General features: G+C 64.5%; 1 protein-coding gene across 1 annotated transcript; it reads right to left on the reverse strand.

Annotated features, from left to right (window-relative positions):
- Positions 1-2454: 2454 nt before the first annotated feature.
- PDE4A (phosphodiesterase 4A) lies at positions 2455-18147 on the reverse strand. The gene is made up of 15 exons (XM_041711809.2): positions 17731-18147; positions 14669-14842; positions 14051-14087; positions 13797-13870; positions 13651-13694; positions 12446-12558; positions 9755-9848; positions 8887-9068; positions 8214-8312; positions 7060-7224; positions 6181-6280; positions 5704-5858; positions 5120-5242; positions 4183-4365; positions 2455-3111 (listed from the first exon to the last, which is right to left on the reverse strand). Exons 1-15 carry the CDS (start codon positions 18003-18005, stop codon positions 2455-2457), a joined length of 2475 nt encoding a protein of 824 aa, XP_041567743.2. The 5' UTR covers positions 18006-18147.
- Positions 18148-19370: the final 1223 nt, after the last annotated feature.

Raw genomic sequence — 19370 nt, forward strand, 5'->3', positions numbered from 1 at the left:
CCTGTGGGTTCCAAAATCCTTGGGGCTCCAAAAATCCCTCGGAGTTCCAAAACCGCCGAGGACTCCCAAAAAATCCCCAAAAACATCACCTGAATACCCCAAAATCATCACCCAAAAACAGCACTCGGGGCCCCTCAAAACCCTCCCAGGACCCCCCAAAATCCCCCTCAAAAGCCCCCAGGACCCCCTAAAATCCCCCCAAACACCCTCAGGACCACCCAAAACCCCCAAAATCACCCCCAAAACCCCCCTAGGACCCCCCAAACCCCCCCCAGGACCCCCCAAAAACCTCCCAGGACCCCCCAAAATCGCCCCAGGACCCCCAAAATGACCCCCAAAACGCCCCCAGGCTCTGCCCCTTCTCCTCTTTATTGGAGCCGCTGGCGGGAGAAAGGGGGTGACAGATTTTGGGGGGTGGGATGCGGGGAGTGGGGTTGCCCCCCACCTCCCCCCCCCTCGAAAATTTTGGGGTTTTTTTGGGGGATTTCGGGGTTCCCCCTCCCCACAATTCCCGGGATTTTCAGCGCCGCCGCCGCCGGTACAAAAATAAAAGCTCTGCACGACCCCTCCCCCCCCAAAAACGCGCGACCCCCCCCCCAAATTCCGAATTTTTTGGGGGGGGGGGAGGGGTCAGCCCCCCCCCACCCCCCCAATGCTACAGCAGGGCCAGAAATGGGGGGCCCCCCCAAAAAAAAAGGAAAAAAATCGGAATTTTGGGGTCAAAAAAACCCAAAGTTGGGGGGGGGGGCACCCCGGTATTGCTGCAGCTCGGGGGGGCCGGGGGGACCCCCCCCAATTTGGGGATTTTGGGGTTTTTTTTGGCATTTTTGGGGTTTGGGGATTTGGATTTGGGGTTTGGGGAGGGGTCCCTGTGCAAAGGGGGCGGTTTTGGGGAGGAAAACCCCGAATTTGGGGTCTCTGTCCCCTCCCCCCCCCCCGAAATGGCTTTTTGGGGGTCCCCCCCCCCCTTCTCCCTTTTGGGGTTCCCTGGGGGGGGAATTTTCCGTCTTTTTTTGTCTTTTCGCGTTTTTTAAAAAATAGAATAAAAATTCCCCAAGCCACCCCCAAAATAAACCCTGAAATGAATCAAATAAAATAATTCAAATAAAATAATCCAAGTAAAATAATCCCATTAAAATAATCCAAATAAAATAACCAAAATAAAATCATTTTTAAAAATCTAAATAAAATAACTCAGATAAAATAATCCCGATAAAAACCAATAAAAATAAAATAATCCCATTAAAATAATAAAAAAAAACACAAACAAAATAACCCAAATAAAATAATTTTAAAAAAACACAAGAAAATAATCCAAATAACGTAATTTAAAAAAACCCAATAAAATAATCCAAATGAAATAACCCAGATAAAACAATGATTCAGATAAAATAATCCTGATAAAAACAATCTCAATAAAAATAATTCTGATAAAATAATGATTCAGATAAAAATAATTCCGATAAAAATAATTCTGATAAAGTAATTCCTATAAAATCATTCCTGGTAGAAATGATTCTGATAAAATAATCCCGTTAAAACAATTCTGATTAAAAAATAATCAAAATAATTCAATTGAAATTATCCCAGTAAAACCATTCCAATAAAAATAATTCCGATAAAAATAATTCCAATAAATCGATCCCAATAAAAAGAATTCCAATAAATCCATCCCAATAAAAATAATTCCAATAAAAATAATTCCAATAAAACCGTCCCAGGTCATTCTCAAAAAATAATGTTAGAAAAATAAGAATTCTGCTAAAATAATTCCCAGTAAAATAATGCCAATAAAGAATTCCAATGAGAACAATTAAAAAAAAAATTAAAAAGAAATCACAGCAATAAAAGAATTCTGCTGAAAGCAATTCCCATCAATGAAAGAATTCCAATAAAAAATTCTGATTAAAATAAATCTCATGTAAATAAATAATCCCAATTAAAAATATAATCCGATAAAAGCAGATCAAAATAATCCAAATAACATTAAAAATAATAAGTAAAAATAATCCAAATAAAAATTGTTAATAATAATAATAAATAAAAATCCCAATAAAAATAATCGTTAGAATTATTAATAATTAGAAGAAAATAATCCTAATTAAAAATCCAAATTAAAAAATCAATAAAAATAATCGCAATAAAAATAAAAAATTAAAATCCCAATAAAAATAAAAATAAATTGAAATAACCCAGATAAAAATAAAAAATAAAAAATCTAAATAAAAATAGAACATAATAAATAGAAATTGCCCAAATAAAAATAAAGAATAATAATAAATGAAAATAATTCAAATAAAAATAGAAAATAATAAATGGAAATAGCCCGAATAAAAAGAAAAGTAAATGAAAATAATTCAAATAAAAATAGAAAATAATAAATGGAAATAGCCCGAATAAAAATAAAAGTAAATGAAAATAATTCCAATAAAAGAAAAACGGGAATTTCTGCGCTCAGCCCTCCCGGGGGGGTTCCCGCCCCTCCCCGTCCTCTCCCGGGGGCGGCTCCAGACGGAACCGGGGCGGTCCCGGGGCCGCTCCCGCTCCCGGGGGGGTTCCCGGTGCCGGTCCCGGGGGGGGCTCCGGGGGGGGCTCGGATCGGAACCGGAGGGTCCCGGGGGGGGTTCCCGGTGCCGGTCCCGGGGGAGTTCCCGGTACCGATCCCGGTGCTGATCCCGGTGCCGTTTCGAAGCAGAACGGGGGTGTCCCGGGGGGTGTTCCCGTTGCTGTACCCGGTGCCGGTGCCAGTTCCAGTGCCGGTTCCGGTGCCATTTCGAAGCAGAACCGGGGTGTCCCGGGGGCTGTTCCCGTTCCCGGTTCCAGTGCCGTTTCGAAGCAGAACCGGGGTGTCCCGGGGGCTGTTCCCGTTCCCGGTGCCGTTCCTGGTGCCGGTGCCGGTTCCGGTGCCGTTTCAAAGCAGAACCGGGGAGTCCCGGGGGCTGTTCCCGGTTCCGTTCCCATTCCCGGTACCGGCTCGGGGCTGGGCGGCGCCCGCAGGCGGAACCACTCGCGGTTCTCGTGCAGCGCCCGCAGCATCTCCCGCCCGTCCGGGTGCACCAGCTCGGCCCAGGCCTCCCACAGCGGCTGCACCACGAAATCGATGAACCCCACCTGGGACACGGACACGGACACGCGTGGGGACAGGGACAGGGGACACGGGACACGGACACGCGTGGGGACAGGGACATGGGACACGGACATGGGACACGCGTGGGGACACGGACACGGGACACGCGTGGGGACAGAGACACGGGACATGGGACACGCGTGGGGACACGGACACGGGACACGCGTGGGGACACGGGACACGGGACATGGGACACGTGTGGGGACACGGGACACAGGACACGCATGGGGACGGGGACACGGGACACGTGTGGGGACAGGGACACAGGACACGGACACGGGTGGGGACAGGGACACGGGACACAGGACACGCGTGGGGACAGGGACACGGGACACGGGGATGGGGACAGCAGGGGGACAGCACAGGGGACAGTGTGGGTGTGACAGAGGAGACATCAGGGACATTGGGGACATTGCAGGGATCTGCACCTGTGGTTTCTTGCTGGTGGCACTTGTCACACCTGGGGCTGCACCCGCTGTCCCCTCAGGTGTCCCCATGTGCCCCAGTGTCTCCAGGTGTCCCCATGTCCCCAGTGTCCCCAGGTGTGTCCCCAGGTGTGTCCCCAGTGTCCCTCACCTGGGATCTCTCCACGGAGGCGCTGTGCTTGTCGCACATGGGGCTGATCTCCATACCCCCGTACCTCCATGTCCTGTTCCCCCAGGTGTCCCCATGTCCCCAGGTGTGTCCCCATGTCCCCAGGTGTGTCCCCAGGTGTGTCCCCATGTCCCCAGTGTCCCTCACCTGGGATCTCTCCACCGAGGCGCTGTGCTTGTCGCACATGGGGCTGATCTCCCTGTTCCCCCAGGTGTCCCCATGTCCCCAGGTGTGTCCCCAGTGTCCCCAGTGTCCCTCACCTGGGATCTCTCCACGGAGGCGCTGTGTTTGTCGCACATGGGGCTGATCTCCCTGTCCCCCCAGGTGTCCCCAGGTGTCCCCAGGTGTCCCAGGTGTGTCCCCAGGTGTGTCCCCATGTCCCCAGGTGTGTCCCCAGGTGTGTCCCCAGGTGTCCCAGGTGTGTCCCCAGGTGTGTCCCCATGTCCCCAGGTGTCCCTCACCTGGGATCTCTCCACGGAGGCGCTGTGTTTGTCGCACATGGGGCTGATCTCCATGCCGCGCTCCCGTTCCCGGTCTCCCTGCCGGAAGAACTCCTCCATGATCCGCTCCGTCCACTGCCGGTACAGCCCCAGAGGTTTGGTGGGATTGCTCAGGTCAGCGCAGTGCACCATGTTCCGCAGCACCTGGGGACACCTGGGCACGTCACCAGGACACCTCGGGGATGGGGATGTCACCAGGGACACCTCGGGGACACAGAACTGCCACCGTGGTCACCTTGGGGACAGCAATGTCACCAGGGACACCTGGGGACGTCACCAGGACACCTCGGGGACAGGGATATCACCAGGGACACCTTGGGGACACAGAACTGCCACCATGGTCACCTTGGGGACAGGGATGTCACCAGGGACACCTTGGAGACAGGCAGGGACACCTCGGGGACAGGGATATCACCAGGGACACCTCAGGGATAGGGACGTCACCACGGCCACCTCGAGGATGGCCAGGGCCACCTCGGGGACACAGAACTGCCACCGTGGCCAGCTCGGGGACAGGAATGTCACCAGGGCCACCTCGGGGACAAGCAGGGCCACCTCAAGGATAGGGATGTCACCAGGGCCACCTCGGGAATGGCCAGGACCCCCCCCCCAGAGCACCTGGACCACCCCCAGGATCCCCTCAGGGCTCTTTGGGGACCCCCAGGACCCCTTGGGGACCCCTGAGACCCCCCAGGACCCCTTGGGGACCCCTGAAACCCTCCTAGGACCCTTTTGGGGACCCCTGAGACCCCCCCAGGACCCCTTGGGGACCCCTGAAACCCCCCCAGGACCCCTTGGGGACCCCTGAAACCCCCCCAGGACCCCCTGGGGACCCCTGAGACCCCCCCAGGACCCTTTTGGGGACCCCCCCAGGCCGTTTTTGGGGTCCCCCCCACACCTGGATGCGGTCGGTGTAGTTGTCCAGCAGCAGGACCCCCGAGCTCGTCACCTTCCTGGTCTCCACCATGGTCTTGAGGTCAGCCAGGAGACTCATGTGCTTGGACATGTCCGTGGCCAGCACCTGGGGACCCCAAAGTGGGGGGCCGGGGGGCTCCCCAGGGGGAATTTGGGGGTCTCTGGGGCTGTTCCTGGGGTGCTGACCATGTCCACGGCCATCAGGCGCAGGGATTTGGGGTTTTGGGCAGGGATTTGGGGGGTTTTGGGCAGGGATTTCAGGTTTTTGGGCAGGGATTTGGGGGTTTTGGGCATGGATTTTGGGGTTTTGGGCAGGGATTTGGGGTTTTTGGGCAGCGATTTCAGGTTTTTGGGCAGGAATTTGGGTTTTTGGGCAGGGATTTGGGGTTTTGGGCAGGGATTTCAGATTTTTGGGCAAGGATTTCAGGTTTATGGGCAGGGATTTGGGGTTTTGGGCAGGGATTTCAGGTTTTTGGGCAGGGATTTGGGGTTTTGGGCAGGGATTTGGGGTTTTGGGCAGGGATTTCAGGTTTTTGGGCAGGGATTTCAGGTTTTCGGGCTGCTGACCATGTCGATGACCATCTGGCGCAGGGCCTGGCGCTGCCGCCGGGACAGGTTCTGGAAGATGTCGCAGTCGCGCTCCTGGAGCAGTTTGAAGCCCACGGCCAAGTGATGGTTCTCCAGCACCGACTCGTCGTTGTAGAGCAGCGCCAGCTCCGAGTCTGGGGGCACCGCCAGGGACCCCCGGGACCCCTCAGCGTGTGGGGAGGAACCCCAGAGCCCCCCAGGACACACAGAGGGACCCCCGGGACCCCCAGGACTCAGGGAGGGACCCTCAGGACACGGAGAGGGACCCCTGGGACCCCCCAGGACTCAGGGAGGGACCCCCAGGACACAGGGAGGGACCCCCGGGACCCCCAGCACTCAGGGAGGGACCCCCAGAACACACAGAGGGACCCCCAGGACATGGGGAAGGACCCCTGGGACCCCCAGGACATGGGGAAGGGACCCCCAGGACATGGGGGAGGGACCCCTGGCACCCACTGGTGTTGATGAGGAACTGGTTGGACACCCCGGGGTGGTCGACGTCGTGGATGGCGGCGGCAAAGAGGGCGGCCAAAACCTCCAGGTCGGTGAACACGTCCTGGGATGGGGGGAGGGACCCCCTCAGACCCCCCCCCAAAACCCAGCGGGTCCCCCCCACCCTTATGTGGGTCCCCGTGTCCACTCGCAGTACCCAATTATGGGTGCCCCCACCCCAAAATCACAGCCAGAACTGCTCCCACCACCCATTTTTAGGTTCCCTCACCCATTTATGGATCCCCCCACCCCATTGATGCCCCCCTCCCCATTTATGCCCCCCTCCCCACTTATTCACCCCCCCACTCATTTACAGGACCCCTCACCCATTTATGGCCCCATTTATGGATCCCCCCACCCCACTGATGCCCCCTCCCCATTTATTCACCCCCCCACACTCATTTACAAGACCCTACACCCATTTATGGACCCCCCCACCTATTTATGACCCCACACCCGTTTATGGCCCCCATTTATGGATCCCACCACCCCATTTATGCCCCCCACCCCATTTATGCCCCCCTCCCCATTTATGCCCCCCTCCCCACTTATTCACCCCCCCACTCATTTACAGGACCCCTCACCTGTTTATGGCCCCATTTATGGATCCCACCACCCCATTGATGCCCCCCTCCCCACTGATGCCCCCCTTCCCATTTATTCACCCCCCCACTCATTTACAAGACCCCACACCCATTTATGGACCCCCCCTATTTATGACCCCACACCCATTTATGGACCCCCCCACCTATTTATGACCCCTCACCCATTTATGGCCCCATTTATGGGTCCCCCCACCCCACGGATGCCCCCTCCCCGCGGGGTCCCGGGCGGGGGTCTGACCTGGAGGGCGGGGGTGGCCAGCAGGACGTGTGTGGACTGCAGCACGTCGGCGGCGTGCAGGCTGTTGTGGTACGCCACCTCGGGGTGGTAGTGCCGCTCCAGCGCCCGCGCGTAGCCCAGCAGCGCCCGCTCCGGGATCCCGAAGGCGCGCACCAGGTCCCGCTCCTGGGGCACCGGGGGCACCGGGGGTCACCGGGGAGGCACCGGGAATATGCCCGGGATACACCCGGAGTGTGCCCAAAACGCTCTGGGAATGCATCAGGAATACACCCGGAATGCGCCCAAAATACACCCAGAATGTGCCCAAAATACACCCGGAGTGTGCCCAGAACGCTCTGGGAATGCACCGGGAATGTGGCCAGAATACACCGGGAATATGCCCAAAATACTCTGGGAATGCACCAGGAATACACCCGGAATGCGCCTGAAATACACCCAGAATGTGCCCAAAATACACCCGGAATGTGCCCAAAACACTCTGGGAATGCACCGGGAATGTGGCCAAAATACACCGTGAATATGCCCGAAATACGCCCAAAATACACCCAGAATGCACCTGAAATACACCCAGAATGTGCCCAAAATACACCGGGAATGCACCAGGAATACACCCAAAATACACCGGGAATACAATGGGAATATACCCAAAATACACCCAAAATGCACCCAAAATACTCTGGGAATGCGCCCAAAATACACCCAAAATACACTGGGAATATGCCTGAAATACACCTGAAATACACCGGAATGTGCCCAAAATACACCCAAAATACACCCAAAATATACCAGGAATGCACTGGGAATTCAGCCAAAAGACACCCAAAATAGACCCAGAATACACCAGGAATACACCCAAAATACACTGGGAATATGCCCAAAATACACCCAAAATACACCGGGATTGTGCCCAAAATAAACTGGGATTGTGCCCAAAATACATCCAAAAGACACCCGGAATGTGGCTGGAATGCACCAGAAACACACCCAAAATACACCAAGAATGTGCCTGAAATACACCGGGAATACACCCAAAATACACCCGAAATACACCAAAACACACACAGAATTCACCCACCGCACCCCACACCGCCCCACAGCGCCCCACAGCGCCCCACACCGCCCCGGGCCCCCGAAATGCGCCGCTTTGGGGTCACCTGGAAGACGGTGAACATGATGCAGCTGAGGGAGCGGTTGTTGGAGAACTCGGACACGCGGAAGATGTTCAGGCCCCACTGGTTGAGGCTGTCCAGCTCCTGGGGGGGTGGGGTTCACTGGGGACCCACCCTCTGCTCCCCAGAGCACCCCCAGACCCCCCAACTGCCCCCAGACCCCCCCCCAAACTGCCCTGAGACCCCCAAACTGCCCTGAGACCCAAATCCATCCCAAAACCCCCAAACTGCCCTGAGACCCCCAAACTGCCCTGAGATCCCCAAACTGCCCCAAGACCCCCCCAAACCAACCTGAGACTCCCCCAGATCCCCCTCAGACACCCCCAGACCCCCCTGAGATGCCCCCCAGACCCCCTCAAGAGCCCCCAAGACCTCCCAGACCCTCCCAAGACCCCCCAGACCCCTTTCAGACACCCCCAGACCCCTCAAGACCCTCCCAGAGCCCCCTGAAATCCCCCCAGACCCCTTTCAGACACCCCCAGACCCCTCAAAGACCCCCCAGACCCCTTTCAGACACCCCCAGACCCCCCTGAACCCCCCCAGACCCCCATCAGACCCTCCAAGACCCCCATGAAACCCCCCCCCAGACCCCCCCAGACCCCTTTCAGACCCCTCCAGACCCCTCCCCAGCCCCCCCCAGGACCCCCGGGACCCCCACCTTGCCCAGCTGCTCCTCCCGGTCGGTCTCCACGCCGTAGCGGGGCACGGGCGGGGGGTCACAGCCGGGGGGCAGCGCCCGAGCCCCCCCCCCGCCCCCCCCGCCCGGCCCGGGGGGCGGCCGCCGCCGCTTCTCCCGCTCAGGGGGGCCGGGGCTGGGGATCTCCACCTCGGGCTGCTTGTCTGGGGGGCACAGGCACGGCCGGGGGTCCTGGGGGGCTCGGGGGGGTCCCTATGGGGGTCTTGGGGGGCTCACAGGGGTCCCTATGGGGGTCCCTATGGAGCTCACAGGGGTCCTGGGGGGCTCACGGGGGTCTTTGGGGGGCTCTGGGGGTCCCTATGGTGGTCCTGGGGGGCTCACAGGGGTTTTGGGGGGTTCATGGGGGTTCCTATGGGGGATCCTGGGGAGCTCACAGGGGTCTTTGGGGGGCTCTGGGGGTCCCTATGGGGAATCCTGGGGGACTCACGGGGGTTTTGGGGGGTTCATGGGGGTCCCTATGGGGTTCATGGGGGTCCCTGTGGGGTTCATGGGGGGCTCACGGGGGTTTTGGGGGACTCTGGGAGTCTCTATGGGGTTCATGGGGGTCCCTATGGGGGTCTTGGGGGACTCTGGGGGTCTCTATGGGGGATCCTGGGGGGCTCATGGGGGTTTTGGGGGGTTCATGGGGGTCCCTATGGGGCTCACGGGGGTCCTGGGGGTCCCAAGATGTCCCTGGGGGGTTCCAGGGGGTCCCGAGGTGTCCGGGGGAGGTCCCATGGGGGTCCCGGGGGGTGTCTCAGGGGATCCTAGGAGTTTGGGGGTCCTGTGGGTGCCCTGGGGGGTCCCGGGGGTGCCCCGGGGGGTCCCGTGGGGGTCCCGGGGGTCTCACCCAGGAAGGTGCTGGCGATGAACTCGGACACCTGATTCCCCGAGCGGCTCATCTCGGCCAAGTGCGTCAGCTCCCGGTTCAGCAGCCGCTTGAACTGGGGGGCAAGGGGGGGTCAGGGACCCCCGGGGACACCCCCAAATCCCCAGGGACACCCCCGGACCCCCGGGGATCCCCCCCCAGGCCCTCCCTGCTCACACACACCCCCACCCCAGCAACCCCAAACCCCCCCAGAGAGGGATCAGAGCCCAGGGGATGGGACTGGGATGGACTGGGATGTACTGGGAGGGACTGGGATGAACTGGGATGAACTGGGATGAAACTGGGATGGGACTGGGGCAGGAGGGGCTCCCCCAGCCCCCTCCCCTGAGACCCCCAGGCCCCCCCGCCGGTCCCCGCGGCGCTGGTGGCACTGGTGGCACTGGTGACACCCCCCACCCCCTTTTCCACCCCCCCCCCCATTTGCCCCCTCCCCAATTTTGGGGGGGGTGGAGCATCCCCTGCATCCTCCCCTCCCAACAGCCAATCAGGAGCCGCCATCCCGTCTCCATGGCAACCGCACTGGGTGGGGGGGGGTTTAACCCCTCCTGTACCGCCCCTCGCAGAGACCCCTCCCCAAAATCCCGCACGTGCCGGAGTTGGGGGCGAGAACCCCACCAGGACCCCCCCAACCACAACGCGACCCCCAAATTGGGGTGGGGGGGGCTCAGAGAAACCCCTCCCCCACCCAGGGTCCCCCCCCCAACCACAACACGACCCCCAAATTGGGGTGGGGGGGGCTCTCAGTGAGACCCCGGCCCCCAAACCGGGGTGGGGGGAGGGGCCATGCAGTGAGGGGGGGGTCCCCATGACATTGAGGGGTTGAGGGGGGGGTCGGCCGCGCCCCCCGCCCCCCAAGCCCCCCAAGCCCCCCCCCCCCCTTACCTGGTCCCACCACCCCACCAGCCAGGGCCTGGCGCAGGTCTCGCAGAAAAAATCCACCAGAGGCATTTTCCTCCCCAAATTTTGGGGGGGGGGGGGCAGGGGGTGCAGACCCCCCTCCCCACCCCCACCCCAGCCTCGCAGGGACCCCCCCCGCTGTTCACCCGGGGGGAGGCGCCCCCCGCCCCGGGGACACCCCCAGACCCGCTCAGGGCCCGGGGGGGGATTTGGGCATGGGGGGAGGTTTTTGGGGGGGGGGGGGGGGGGAGCGGGGCAGACCCCCCCCCAACCCACCCCCCCCCGCCGAAGAACGCACGGGGGGTGGGGGGGGGGCTCACATCGCCCCCAGACCCCGATTTGGGCTGGGCAGGGAAGGACCCCCCCCTTCCTCTTCCTCCTCCTCTTCCTCCTCCTCTTCCTCCTCCTCCTCTCCCCTCCCCCGGGGGTCCTGAGCCCCCCCCGGGGGTCCTGAGCCCCCCTCGGGGTCCCGGAGCCCCCCCGGGGGTCCTGAGCCCCCCAGGGGTGGTGGGGGGGGGTCACTGGGCGCCCATGGGAGGAAGAAGTTGGGGGGGGGGGGGGAGGGGGAGGGGCAAAAGGACGCGGGGATGGGGAGGGGGGAAAGGGGGGCGGGGGGAGCCGGGGGGGGTCCGGAGGGGTTTGGGGGGGTCCGGAGGGTTTGGGGGGGGTCCGGAGGGGTCCGGGGGGGGGTCCGGAGGGTTTGGGGGGGTCCGGAGGGGTCTGGGGGGGTCCGGAGGGGTCTAGGGGGGTCGGGAGGGTTTGGGGGGGGTCGGGATGGGTCTGGGGGGGGTCGGGAGGGGTTTGGGGGTGCAGGGAGGGGATGCGCGGCTGTGGGGGGAGGGGCGGCGGAGGACGCGGAGGACGCGGGGGGGGTCCCGGGGGGTCCCGGGGGTTTTTGGGGGTCCCGGGGGTGCCGGGGGGGTCCCGGAGGGTTTTTGGGGGTGCCGGGGGGGTCCCGGAGGGTTTTTGGGGGTCCCGGGGGGGTCCGGTCGGGGCTGCGGAGGCCGCGGAGCTCCGGCGGGGGGGGATGGGGGGGTCGGACGCCTGCGCGAGACGCGGCCCCGCCCCCGCCCCGCCCCCTCCCCACGGTCACGGTCACGGTCACGGCGCGGGGGGGACGCGGCGGAGGGGACACGGCGGGGACCCCCCCAGCGGGGACAGCCACCGAGGGGTGGCACCTCCCGGGGGTCGGGGACACCCCAAAAGCATCGGGGACCCCCCCACACACACACACAAAGGGGTCGGGGGTCCTTCCGGGGGGCACAGGGGGGGACAGGGCCGGGGGGACTTGGGGACACAATCCTGAACTGCGGCCACGGCCCTGGTGGCAGCCCGGGGCCACCAGTGCCACCAGTGCCACCAACACAGCCACAGCCACCGGGGCCACCGGTGTGACCAGTGCCACCAGTGCCACCAGTGCCACCTGTGCCACCAACACAGCCACTGCCACCGGGGCCACCGGTGTGACCAGTGCCACCAACACCCCAACACAGCCATGGCCACCAGTGCCACCAGTGCCACCAACACCCCAACACAGCCACAGCCACCAGGGCCAGCGGGGCCAGCAGTGTGACCAGTGCCACCAGTGCCACCAGTGCCATCAACACCCCAACAGAGCCACTGCCACCAGTGCCACCAGTGCCTGATGCCAGCGCTGCCCCCACTGTGCCCAGGGCCCCCCAGCCCCTTGTCCTTGTCCCAGTCCCCCTGTCCCCACTGTCCCCTCTGTCCCCCCTCTGTCCCCGCTGTCCCCACCTTGTTGGAGGCCATCTCGCTGACCGCTCGGTGGGTCTGCAGCGTCTCCAGCTGCTCCAGGCACCAATCGAGCTCCTCCAGCGTGTCCCGGGCCAACTGCCGGGCCGTGTCCTCTGGGGACAGGGATGGGGACAGGGGACAGGGGACAGTGCTGCTGGGCCGTGTCCTCTGGGGACGGGGACAGGGACAGGGATGGGACAGGGATGGGGACAGGGGACAGGGACAGGGACAGGGATGGGGACAGGGACAGGGACAGGGATGGGGACAGGGACAGGGACAGGGACAGGGACAGGGACAGGGACAGGGACAGGGGACAAGGGACAGGGATGGGGACAGGGATGGGGACAGGGACAGGGACAGGACAGGGGACAAGGGACAGGGACAGGGACAGGGACGGGGACAGGGATGGGGACAGGGGACAGGGACAGGGATGGGGACAGGGGACAGGGACAGGGATGGGGACAGGGATGGGGACAAAGGGGACAGGGACAGGGACAGGGATGGGGACAAAGGGGACAGGGACAGGGACAGGGACAGGGACAGGGACAGGGACGGGGACAGGGACAGGGACAGGGATGGGGACAGGGACAGGGACGGGGACAGGGACAGGGATGGGACAGGGACAGGGACAGGGACAGGGATGGGACAGGGACAGGGACAGGGACAGGGACAGGGACAGGGACAGGGGACAAGGGACAGGGATGGGGACAGGGACGGGGACAGGGATGGGGACAGGGGACAGGGACAGGGATGGGGACAGGGGACAGGGACAGGGATGGGGACAGGGACAGGGACAGGGACAGGGACAGGGACAGGGACAGGGACAGGGATGGGGACAAAGGGGACAGGGACAGGGACAGGGACAGGGACAGGGACGGGGACAGGGACAGGGACAGGGATGGGGACAGGGACAGGGACGGGGACAGGGACAGGGATGGGACAGGGACAGGGACAGGGACAGGGATGGGACAGGGACAGGGACAGGGACAGGGATGGGGACAGGGACAGGGACGGGGACAGGGACAGGGATGGGACAGGGACAGGGACAGGGACAGGGATGGGACAGGGACAGGGACAGGGACAGGGATGGGGACAGGACAGGGACAGGGACAGGGACAGGGATGGGGACAGGACAGGGACGGGGATGGGACAGGGATGGGGACAGGGACAGCCCCAAACCCCCCCAGCCCCCCTCACCCCCTCACCTGACAGCGTGGCCTTGGGGGGCTGCGAGCCGAGGGGCGACTGCCTGGGGGGAGGGGGGGCAGGGGAGGGGTCAGGGCCGGCCGGGACCCCCAGTTTTGGTGGGGGTGGGTGTCAAGGTCAAAGGTCAGAGGTCAAGGCCACGCACGTGCTTCCCGGGGGGGTGGTGGCTTTGGTCAGGATGGAGAAGTTGGTGCGGACGCTGCGGAGGCTGGCCAGGACCTGGGGGGGCAGGGGGGTCAGGGGGGGTCAGGGGGACATCGTGGGGGGACAGACCCCTGAGACCCCCCGGGACCCCCCAAGGACCCCCTCGGGACCCCCCCGGGACCCCCTGAGACCCCCCTGGGACCCCCCGGACCCCCCCAGGGCCCCCCGGGACCCCCCCGGGACCCCCCACCCTACCTGAGCAAAGGGGGTGACGATCAAATCCTCGGCGTGGCTGGAAGAGAAATTGGGGGGGGGGGGGGTCAGGCAGAGGCCCTGGGACCCCCCCCTTAATTTAGGGGGGCTCACAGAGCCACAGGGGGGTCCTGGGGGGGCTCTGAGGAGATATTTGGGGTCTTTGGGGAATTTGGGGTCATCTTGGGGGAATTTGGGGGGTCCTCAAGGGGATATGGGGAGAAGGGATGGGGGGGATATTGGGGAGGGGTCTCCAGGACATGGGGGGGGTCTCCAGGAGATGGGAGGATATTGGGGGGGGTCTCCAGGAGATGGGGGGATATTGGGGGGGGTCTCCAGGAGATGGGAAGATATTGGGGGGGGTCTCAGGGGTCCGGGCAGACACCAGGACTATTCCAGGGGTGCTGTGGGGGGGGTGCCAAGGGCGATCTTGGGGTGCCAGGGGGGGTCTCTGGTGGGGGTCCGTGCCTCGATGGCCACGGAGGAGCTGTGGGAGAGGATTTTGGGGGGGGTCCACCGGGGGTCCGGGGGGGTCCCTGGGGCCGGGCAGAGCTCGGGGGGCTTTGAGGGGCTTTGGGGGATTTTGGGGGGCTCGGGGGGCTCGGGGGGCGCGGCACTCACGCGTCGCTGGCCACGGAGGAGCTGCGGGAGCCGCTGCGGGGCGAGGCGGGGCACTCGCTGTCCGAGCGGTACAGGAACGACTCGCGGCGCTGCCCCGGGGGGGCCCCGGCCTGGAGCCCCCGGGCCTCGGGGGGGCTCGGGCCCCCTCCCCACGGCCCATTCTCCACCTCCGAGCTGCGGGGACAGCGGGCGGGGTCGGGTCCCAAACCGGGACCCCCACGGTAACCCCCCAGTTCTGTCCTACAGCCCCCCCAGTTCACTCCTGCAGCCCCCCCGGTTCTGTCCTGTAGCCCCCCAGACCCCCAGTTCTGTCCTACAGCCCCCCCAGTTCTGTCCTACAGCCCCCAGACCCCCCCAGTTCAATCCTGCAGCCTCCCCTGGGGAGGGGTCCCTAGCCTTGGGGGAGGGGTCCCCGGCCCTGGGGGGGTCCCCGGCCCTGGGGGGGTCCCCAGCCCCCCCCCTCGGGGTGCCGGGGGGAGCCGGGCTGGGGGGTGCGTGGGGGTGGGGCTGACTCACCGCCGGCAAATTTAGCAACGGGCTCCGGGAAGAAAGAGGGAAAAACGGCTTTTTTTGGGAATTTTCGCGGCATCGGTTCCCCCCCCCCTCCCCCGCCTCGGGACGGGGTGGGGGGCGGGATGGGGACACCGGGGACACCCGGGGGACACCGGGGGGATACCGGGGGGCAGCTGGCGGCGGGCCGGGGTCGGCCCCGGTTTGGGATGGGGTCTGGGGTCCGCACGGTGCAGCCCCCCCCCCTCCCCCCAAAATTTGGGATGTGGGGGGGGTCCTGCGGATCGTTCCCGGTGGATCCGGAGTGTCCCGGGGTGGGAGAGGGACGGGGAGGAGGAGGAGGATGAGGACGAGGAAGGGATGAAGGCGGGGAGGGGGATTGGGGAGGAGGAGGGTGAGGATGGGGATGAAGTAAGGATGGAGAGGAGGAGGAGGAGGAGGAGCAGGACACCGGGAAGGCGACGAGCACCGGGATATTTCCCACCATCCCACCCCAAAAATCCACGCAGCGTCCCCCCCACCCCCCAAACCACCGAACCCGGCGGGTGCCGGCCCCGGGGGCGCCCCCGTTATTCCCGGGAACCGGGATTTCCTCCCGGCCCACCGGGCCGTGCTCGGCAGCATCACGGAGAGAGCCGTGAATCATTCCCGGTGGCCGCGGGTGACTCATCCCCCCGGAGCGGATCCCGGCGCCCCCGAAATGCCGCGGGAGGCGCGGACATCCCACCGGGAACCCGAGGGGGGCAGCGGGAATTCCCGGGGGCTGCGGAGCCCGGAACTGCCTCCGGGAACCGGGAAAAACCTCCGGGAGCCGGGAAAAACCTCCGGGAGCCGGGAAAAACCCCCGGGAACCGGGAAAAGCCTCCGGGAACCGGGAAAAACCCCCGGGAACCGGGAAAAACCTCCGGGAACCGGGAAAAACCTCCGGGGGCCGGGAAAAACCTCCGGGAGCCGGGAACAGCCTCCGGGAGCTGGGAAAAACCCCCGGGAACCGGGAAAAACCTCCGGGGGCCGGTAACAGCCTCCGGGAGCCGGTAACAGGCTCCGAGAGCCGGTAACAGGCTCCGGGAACCGGGAAAAGCCTCCGGGAGCCGGGAAGAGCCTCCGGGAGCCGGTAACAGGCTCCGGGGGCCGGGAAAAGCCTCCGGGAGGTGGGAAAAACCTCCGGAAACCGGGAAAAACCTCCGGGACCCGGTAACAGCCTCCGGGAGCCGGTAACAGCCTCCGGGAGCCGGTAACAGCTGCCAGGATTCGGTGGCAGCGGGATCCCGGCTGAATCCCGGCACGGCCGCGGCTCCGGCGAGACCCGACCCGGTTCCTCCTGGCCGGGCTACCGGGGCGGGGGTCGCAGGGCAGCGGGGATGGGGGTCCCACCCGGGCCCCGCGTTTTGGGGGGGGTTTAGCGGCGTTCACCGGGGGGTTCCGGCCCTGCCGCTCCCCTCACCCCCTCCAGCTGCTCGCCGTGCATGGGGAGGGGAGGAAGAGGAGGAGGAGGAAGGAAATCACCCCCCCCCCCCCGTCCCCCCCCGCCGCTCTCCGAATCCCGACCATCTGCCGAGCCTCCTGTGCATAAATTAACGCCCCTAATGAGGCCGGAGCCGGCGGAAGGACGCGGAGCTCACGGCACACGGCGGCGCCTTCCCGAGTTGTGTTCCCGAAAAAAAACTTCCCGGTGGGAGCGGGAGGGGCCGCGGCCAGATGGAGCCCGGGGGGGCCGCAGCCCCCCCAAAATCTCCGGGATCCCGGGGGTCCCACGGCGGGGCAGGTCCTGGGGGGTCCCGGTACCCCCGAGTACCTCTCCGGTACCGGGAGGATGCTGGGGGATCCCAGTGCCGGTACCGGGATGGGAATGGGGGCTCCCAGTGCCGGTACCGGGATGGGAATGGGGGATCCCAGTATCGGTACCGGGATGGGAATGGGGGATCCCAGTGCCGGTACTGGGATGGGAATGGGGGATCCCGGTGCCGGTACTGGGATGGGAATGGGGGATCCCAGTATCGGTACTGGGATGGGAATGGGGGATCCCGGTGCCGGTACTGGGATGAGGATGGGGGATCCCAGTGCCGGTACCGGGATGGGAATGGGGGCTGCCAGTATCGGTACCGGGATGAGGATGGGGCTCCCAGTGCCGGTACCGGGATGGGAATGGGGGCTCCCAGTGCCGGTACCGGGAGGATGCTGGGGGACTCCCGGTGCCGGTACCGGGATGAGGATGGGGGCTCCCAGTGCCGGTACCGGGATGGGAATGGGGGATCCCAGTGCCGGTACCGGGATGAGGATGGGGGATCCCAGTGCCGGTACTGGGAGGATGCTGGGAGTGATCCCACCTCCGGTACCGGTACCGGGATGGCGCTGGGAGTGATCCCACCTCCGGTACCGGTACCGGGATGGCGCTGGGGATGCTCCCACCTCCGGTACCGGTACCGGGATGGCGCTGGGAGTGATCCCACCTCCGGTACCGGTACCGGGATGGCGCTGGGTGGGATCCCACCTCCGGTACCGGTACCGGGATGGCGCGGGGGGGTCCCGGGGGTCTCGCCGCCGTCACCTACCGCTTGCCGGTGCCAGGGGTGCCGTGGAGGGAGGAGGGCCAGGACATGCGGGCGCTGCGCAGCCCGGGCCGGTCCCCGGTGTCCACGGCATCCGCCCGCTCCATGGGCCGGGGCCGGTGCCGGTCGGTGTCGGAGAAGCCGCGGTGGCGGATGCGGATCGGGGTGCGGGGCTGCCGCCAGAGGTGCTGCGGGGGGCGCAGGGCCCCCGGGCCCTCCCGGGGCACCGGCAGCGACAGCGACAGGCTCTTCCCGGAGCCCGGCACCGGCTCCATCATCGCCGGCACCGGGGGGAGCGGGCACCGGGAATGCCGCCGGGAGCGGGACCGCAGCCACCCGCGGTGCCGGCGCCGCTGCCAGTAACGGTGACGGTACCGGAGCGGGTCCCGGAGCCGCCCCCCCACACCCCGCCCGGTGCCAGAGCTCCTCCCGGTGCCGGTTCCGGGGTCCCTCCTTAGCGATCCGCGGTACCGGCAGCGGCTCCTCCCGGTGCCGGGCTCCGCATGGCCCCGCGCAACCGGTTGGAAAGACCCGGGAAAGAATCTCCCGGTGCCTCCGGTGCCGCCGCCGGTGCTGCCGCCGGTGCCGCTGCCGGTGCCGCCGCCGCCTCCGCGCCCGGCTCGGCGCCTTCCCCCGCCCCGGGACCTCCCCCGCCCCCGGAACGGCTCCGCCCCGGGACCCCGCGGACCCCCCCACGCAGAGTCACGGCGGCGCGGCCCCCCCGTTAAGCGGAGATCCCTCCCCCGGTATTGCCAGACCGGGAATCCCGAATCCTCACGGGGGATCCCCCCGCCCAAAACCCTCCCCAGAGCGGGGACACCCCCAGTCCCCTTTAGGGAGATCCCCCTTCTCAGGGGCTCCCCCCATTTAGGGGTTCCCCCCCAGCCGAGGGGACCCCCTCGTGCCCCCCAATGCCCGAACTGGGCTCGGGGGGCGTGGGGAGCCCCCAGCCCCAGCCCAGCACGGCCCCCATGGCAGATTTGGGGCTGCAGGGACCCCCCCCAGCACCCCACCCCGGCCCGGCCCAGGGGTCCAGATTTGGGGGTGCCCCCCCGTTTCCGTGCCACGCTGGGGTCACCCCCTCCCCAGAGGCTCCGGGGACACTCGGGGGTCGCCGTGCCCAGCCCGGGGGCGCTGCCCTTGTCCCGGGGGATGTGTGGCACTGTCCCCATGTCCCCATCCCCCCCAAGGGACCCCTCCCCGCACGGCCGGAGCGCCCCAAAACCCCCCCGGGTCGGCACTGGCGCCTCCCGTGTGTCCCCCCGTGTCCCCTCCCGTGTCCCCCTGTGTCCCCCCGTGTCCCCCCGTGTCCCCCCCCGTGTCCCCCCCGTGTCCCCCCGTGTCCCCCCGTGTCCCCCCGTGTCCCCCCGTGTCCCCGTACCTGGCGGGGCGGGCCGGGGTGCCCGGCGGGGCCCGCAGGGGCAGCGAGGAGGGGCGCGGGGGGTCGGGGGGCTCCGGGGGCTTCCAGGGGGGCACCGGGAGCGTTCCCGAGGGGCGGCGGCGCCCGCGGCGGGGGTCGGCACCGGGCATGGCCCGGGGGGGCTGCGGGGGGGGCACGGGGCACGTCAGAGGGGCGGGGGGCACGGCACGGCACGGCACGGCACTGCCCTGGCACGGCACTGCCTTGGCACGGCACGGCACGG

The sequence above is a fragment of the Taeniopygia guttata genome, chromosome 30 (genome assembly GCF_048771995.1).
Source record: "Taeniopygia guttata chromosome 30, bTaeGut7.mat, whole genome shotgun sequence".
In the NCBI taxonomy this organism is placed as follows: Eukaryota; Metazoa; Chordata; class Aves; order Passeriformes; family Estrildidae; genus Taeniopygia; species Taeniopygia guttata.

What these genes read in the sequence shown, in the direction of transcription:
- PDE4A (XM_041711809.2), bottom strand. Translation starts at nt 18,005, where the DNA reads ATGATGGAGCCGGTGCCGGGCTCCGGGAAGAGCCTGTCGCTGTCGCTG. An exon ending in GGGAGGAGCAGCTGGGCAAG is followed by an intron (nt 8,313 to 8,886) that starts GTGGGGGTCCCG and finishes CCACCCCCCCAG; the next exon opens with GAGCTGGACAGCCTCAACCA. An exon ending in GCCAGATGGTCATCGACATG is followed by an intron (nt 5,243 to 5,703) that starts GTCAGCAGCCCG and finishes TGGGGTCCCCAG; the next exon opens with GTGCTGGCCACGGACATGTC.